The sequence below is a fragment of the Sinocyclocheilus grahami genome, unplaced genomic scaffold (genome assembly GCF_001515645.1).
Source record: "Sinocyclocheilus grahami isolate Dianchi unplaced genomic scaffold, SAMN03320097.WGS_v1.1 scaffold18003.1, whole genome shotgun sequence".
NCBI classification, from domain to species: Eukaryota; Metazoa; Chordata; class Actinopteri; order Cypriniformes; family Cyprinidae; genus Sinocyclocheilus; species Sinocyclocheilus grahami.
Window position 1 is genome coordinate 2,009 of NW_015516892.1, and position 1,269 is coordinate 3,277.

Consider the following 1,269-nt stretch of genomic DNA (forward strand, 5'->3'; position numbering starts at 1 on the left):
TAAATTGCAGTCTAACATGCAAAGGTACTGTAAATGTCTTCCACGGACGAGAGAATATTGTGTGGGTTTGGAACAACTGGAGGGTTAGTAAACTATATGACAGAATTGATTTTCTTGTTTGAACTTTTTCTCTACCTCAGTAATGATGCCCATTGATTGTGGCTTTTACTCCTTGTTACGAGCATCAAACACAAGGGTAGAAATAAACGAAATAAACCTGACAGCACTAGAGTGCTTGCCTTTTCCCAGGCAAAAAGAACCAAATAAATCAATACAGGTTTATATATATATATAAAAATAAATATTCCCTAGAAATATACTTTAAGTACACATGGTTTCTTGCATTTTGCTTTCATTGTGATGTATGGATCAATTTATGGACAGCAATAAAAAAAAGTTACTGAGAATTATGTATAGAGATTTTGTATACTGTATTTGATAACATTACTTTGACAGTTTGTCCTTTTTAGTGCTATACTGTAGACTGATTATTTAAATGTATTCATGTATTTATTTTTTTAATAACAGGCCAAAAGGAAAACAGACCACTGGATAAATTTCAGCTGACGTTCCCTCTGAGGACCAACTACATGTATGCTAAAGTCAAGAAGAGTCTGCCGGAGATGTACGCCTTCACTGTGTGCATGTGGCTCAAGTCCAACGCCTCTCCAGGAGTGGGGACGCCTTTCTCTTATGCAGTCCCTGGACAGGCCAATGAACTGGTTCTTATTGAATGGGGAAACAACCCAATGGAAATGCTTATCAATGACAAGGTATATTCACGCTGAACAATATTGAGAAAAAGATTAATTGCCCTTAGGGAAATTCAGAAATGCATGGTTTTTCTTTGCATTTAAATTCATAATTTCCTTTGTATTCCTTTAAAGGAGATAGACAGACAGATTGGTAGGATGTTGCTAGATGGTATCTAATGTGTTGCAAGAATATGTTGCTTGCTAAGTTGTTATATGCTAGCATGTTGTGTCAATTTAGTGTAGTTACAAACTGAATACTCAAAGCAGGCAGTCTGCTCTGCATCAAAATGAACATGATGTTTACGTTTCTACTGGTTTTTGCCCTCTTTTGATGTAGGTTGCTAAGCTGCCTTTCCTGATCAATGATGGGAAATGGCATCACATTTGTATCACATGGACCACTCGAGATGGAGTGTGGGAAGCTTACCAGGATGGTGTAATGAGAGGAAATGGGGACAGTCTGGCCCCATACCATCCAATCAAACCACAAGGGGTATTGATTCTGGGACAAGAG

At 37.7% G+C, this 1,269-nt stretch overlaps 1 protein-coding gene across 1 annotated transcript in view; it reads left to right on the forward strand.

Annotated features, from left to right (window-relative positions):
• The window catches only part of LOC107579536 (neuronal pentraxin-1-like), a gene marked incomplete at its 3' end in the record, with an annotated part of 3,271 nt that extends 2,002 nt beyond the window's left edge, over positions 1-1,269 (forward strand). The window contains exons 3-4 of the mRNA XM_016265359.1: positions 529-773; positions 1,093-1,269. Coding sequence (XP_016120845.1) covers positions 529-773; positions 1,093-1,269 — 422 coding nt within the window. The remainder of the gene's footprint in view (positions 1-528; positions 774-1,092) is intronic.